Below are 4,750 nucleotides of genomic sequence, written 5' to 3'. Positions count from 1 at the left end.
ACACACACACACACACACACACACACACACACACACACACACACACACACACACACACACACACACACACACACGTAAGCCTCCCCCTCCCCGGGAGTCGGGTTTACCTTGGGTGAGGGCCAGGAGACAGTAGTAAAACAAGTAGCCCTTGGGGTTGTTCCAGCGCTGCAGGCAGGCGGGAGTGAAGTTTCCCCAGCCGCACAGTCCCTCCTCCAGCTCCAGGGGCTGCACTTGTACCCGCGGCTTTAGCGGCTTTGGAGGCTTTGGCGGCTTTGGCGGCTTTGGCTGCTCGGAAGGCTCGGACTGTTCGGGCGGCCCGGATGGCGGTTCCTGTTCCTCCGGGGAGCCGGACAGGTAGGAGGTACTGGTAACCTCCTCCTCGGCCGGAGGCTCTGAAACCATTCGCCGGAGGCTGGGGCTGGATGGGACGAAAGCCGGGTTGTCGATACCTCCTGTTGCCTCCATGGCCGGACGAGCTCAAAATCGTCAAGCGTTGTCTCCTGGACGCGGTCTGCCCTTCAACCCGGGAGGACTAGGGTCGATGGCGCTAGTCTGCGGGCTAAGCTGTGTTCAGACCTCCCGGTGCCCTCCGGCCCCGGCCCGGAGGCGAGGCCGAGTAGCGGCCGCTGCCCAACTGCGGAGCCCCCGCCCCCCGCTTGGAGCCCGAAAGCGGGGCGAGGCAGGCGCTCCCACGCGATCTCTCGTGTCCCTTTGTGGACCGCTCCACCTTTGGGATCCAGGGGGGAGGAGACTCCGGAGCTTGCAGGAATTGCCATCGTGGGATTTTTTATTTTTATCATTTATGTGACTTTTCCCTAGTTTTAGGGAATCGTGTGTCCATCTCATATAGCTTCTAGATCCCCACGAGGGTTTAACTTTTTAGTATGACCTCACGGGCAAGCAGTTATTTCAACTCTGGAAACAGTACAATCCACTTTGAACAAGTGGCATTTAAAAAAAAAATCGGTCAAAAGAAAACCCTCACACGATAAACGAGGCTCTTTGCCTTTTTTACATAAGCCCGGCACACCCAGGAAACCCACCCGCAAACCACCGTTTTGTTTATCACAAATAGGGTTCTGCCTTTTCCATACACAAGCTTCCCACTCACACTCCCAGCCGTTTTACATCATTGAAGAGGAACTGCTTCCTGTCCCTGTATTCTTGTTCATTTCCAGCTACCTAGTAATACACAGAAATCTTGCCTCCAAAAACAAAGCCCTTCACTCTAAACTTTAATGCCCTATTATTAAACCTAGAAAAAGCTGTTTATGCTACCCTCTCACATTTCAGTCTCTTGCAGTTTGACTTTCTGTCTCATTCAACTGAAATCCCTTTCTCCAGTATTATCACTGATTGGTCCTCTTCCTTGGACCGCTATGCAACATTTTGCTGTTAACTGCCTTCCTCCCTTGACCCCATATTCTTTTTAAGCTAGCGTGACTTTGCTCTCTGTATAGCCTCTCAGTCTTTTTTGCTGCATCATCACCAATGTCAATGTCTCACCAACTTTGTGCAGACCTATGCCAGCACTCTATGCTTCGCACTTTTCTCTCTTTACATTTTGTGACCATATCCATTTCCATGATTCAACTAAGATCTCTGCAGACAACTTTCAGATCTACAGATATTCAGCCCCATTTTTCTTCTGACTTTCAGTCTCCTCACCCCCAAAAACTTATAGGATATTTCCAACTACTTACCTGTGAGCATCTCAAATTCAACATGCCAAAACAGAATTCATTATTTTTGCCACACACTCCTCAAAACCTTGCTTCCTTTCTAACTCCCCTGTTTCTGAGGTGTCCAAGGACACTAACATCCTTCTATTATTCAATCAGGTTCATGAACTCAGAATTCAACCTCATCTCTTTTACTATAGTAACCCCCATAGCCAATCATTTTTCAACATGTCATGTATCTTTCTCTTTCTATCACTCACAGGACCAATATCCCAGTTCTAGCCTTCAACACTTCTCTGGATTTTTGTGGTAGCTTCAATCAAATCAAATAAGATATATGCAAAGTGCTTTGCAAGCTTCAAAGGACTATTCAGTATTAGCTGCTATTATTATTATGTGATTACAAAGCCACTGTAGGTAATATTTTAAAGATCATGAAAAATAGAAGTACTACATGATTGGAGAAATGCAACTGTTGTTCCAGTTTTCAGGAAAGGAAAAGGAACAGTCTGAAAATGAGAGCCAGTGAGTTTGACTTCAGATCTTGGGAAAGCATTATTGATAATATTGTTGGTGAACATCTAGAAAGGGTCCTTGACTTCATTAAAAATTAAATAACCTCATTCCCTTTTCTAGCAAAATCACTTAACTAGTAAATGAAAGGTAATGCTGTGAATTGGTTACCTGGATTTTAGCAAAGCTTTTGATGAAATATCTCATATTATTTTTGTACAGAAGATATAGAGATATGGGTAAAGGCAATACAATTAAATGGATTCAACACCAGGTTAGATATCTTTAGTAACTAAAGGCTAATTAATTATAGCAGCTAATATTAATTAAATTATATAATAAATTATAATATTATGTTACATAATATAAAAATAATATAATATAATAAAATATATAATAAATTAAATATAGCAGCTAATTAGTAATAGCAGCTAATAACATTAATAAGTTCAGTGTCAGCACAGCAGGAGATCTCAGTCTTTCTCTGTGTATCATGGACCATTTGGGCAGTCTGGTGAAGCCCATGGATTCCTCCTCAGAATAATATTTTTAAATGCATAAAATAAAATTTATAGGTTTACAAAGGATACCAGTTCTGTTGAAATAGTTATAAAAATATTTTTTGAAGCAAGTTCTTGGACTCCAAGTTAAAAACTCCAAGTAAAGTATTCATTAAATCTAACAAGACAAAATTCAAAAAGGATTAATATAAAGCTCTGCCCTGAGGTACAAAAAACTCAGCCTTACATGTACAAAATGAGGGGCATGACAAAATATTATTCTTAAAAAGATTTGGGAATTTTAGTGATCTACAACCTCAGTATGGGCTGACAGTGAGTGTAATGTGGCAGTTAAATAAGTTTATACGCTCTTGGGCTGCATTAAGGCATAGCTTCCAGGAATAGAAAGGTCGTAGTGCCTCTATATTATGTACACTATGTCCTTTTCAGACCTTCCATTCTAGCAAAAGCCTGGGCCTTTATAGCCATTGGAATGTTTCAGGTTAAAGATTCTATGTTAGTTTTGACAGTTGGTTAGGAAAGTCCCCATTTCAAAACTCAGTGTTATAAAGTGAGATCAGTAAATAAAGTGAGTGAGATCTAGGGTATAATCTCTCTGTACCCAAACTTAAGGAAAAAATCTACCATTCATGCACTCACTTTAAGCAAAAATGATGATAGGCATTACCTGTTTTACAGGATTGTTGTAAGGATCAAAAAAGATACTTTGAAAATCTTAAGGTATTACATAAATGTTAGCTATTAGTATCTTTTTTCTTTTGTATACTTGTACAACTGTTTCCCCAGAGAGAAAGATATTAAAATGTACCTATAAATAATGAAAAGAACAAACATGAGCAAATAGACTGTTTTCTGAACTATCCCAATTATAACTGCCTCTTCAGACTTTTGATTCCCCTTGGTGAAGATTCAAGCTGCTCCCAGGCATGAAAAAAACATATTTTTGTCTCAGATTTTCTCCCTAAGTGCTATATGATTGAGAATCTTTGGGACACCACGATCTCTAAAGAATCTGGTTCAAATTTGTGGTTGAAGAGAAAATTGGGATTTAAGGTGAACTTAGCCAGGCTATAGAACATTTTCAACAATGACTGCTGTCAAAGAAGTGTGTTAAAGAACATCATCAAGGAAATGAATGATCAGAAAAGAGGTGTGGCAGTCATACAGTGATTTTGAGAGAATTGACTGCTCAAGTACTCATGAAATGTAAAAAGATCTATAGAAAGGGGTCTTAAAATTTCATGCAATTCGTCAATTTGGATGGGGAAAAATTTTATCATTATTTTAACTAACATTTGCTTTCCTTTTTAATATTATTCATTTTATTTTATGCATTTAAAAACATTATTGAGAGAAAGGGACCTTAGGATTTACTCAGCAAGCAGAAGAGTCCATGGTTCAAAAAAAAAAAAAAGGATTCATGATGAAACATACTATCCACTTTGTGATAAAAGGGTAATGGATTCAGAATGAAGACTGAGTCTTTGAAGGGGGGTGGGGTGGGAATGGCCAAAATACAGTAATGGGTTTTGCTTGACTGTACTTGTTGGTAACAGGGATTTTGTTTTTTTCTTGCTTTCTCAGTGAGGGAGAGGAGATGGTAAAAGAATACAGATGTGAAAATTAAATTTTTAAATTTTAATTTTTAATTTAAAAAAGCCTTGAAATAGAAGGTTTCTGACATATTGAGTAGATTCTCTGTAGAGAATCTTTGGAAGAACCTGGACAAGAATAAAGTGGGATGAGAAGATATAATCTGGAAAATCTACATCGATATATAAATGAGGTCACAAATGCATTTAAGTATCTCATATTTCTAGCTTGAAATTCTCCACATAAGTATTACTTTTTGCTTTTATTTTTTCTAGTTTGCTCATTTGATGCTTAAAATCATTCCATATTTGCTTCTTATAATATTTAACCTGTTCATGTGCCAATTTCCAGTGGTCTGTGAACACATCCCATTAGAGGAAATATAGAAAAAAGCTTAGACTTAGAATCAGAAAATTTAAATTCTCTCACTACTTTGGGGTC

The 4,750-nt window shown here is 39.4% G+C and overlaps 1 protein-coding gene across 1 annotated transcript in view; it reads right to left on the bottom strand.

Moving 5' to 3' along the window:
* LOC123251194 (solute carrier organic anion transporter family member 4C1-like) overlaps positions 1-465 on the bottom strand; it is a 113,828-nt gene extending 113,363 nt beyond the window's left edge. Inside the window, exon 1 of the mRNA XM_044680390.1 lies at positions 108-465. Coding sequence (XP_044536325.1) covers positions 108-465 — 358 coding nt within the window. The remainder of the gene's footprint in view (positions 1-107) is intronic.
* Positions 466-4,750: the final 4,285 nt, after the last annotated feature.

The sequence above is a fragment of the Gracilinanus agilis genome, chromosome 1 (genome assembly GCF_016433145.1).
Source record: "Gracilinanus agilis isolate LMUSP501 chromosome 1, AgileGrace, whole genome shotgun sequence".
NCBI classification, from domain to species: Eukaryota; Metazoa; Chordata; class Mammalia; order Didelphimorphia; family Didelphidae; genus Gracilinanus; species Gracilinanus agilis.
Note: the sequence above shows the minus strand (reverse complement) of the source record. Positions and strands in the feature narration are given on the sequence as shown.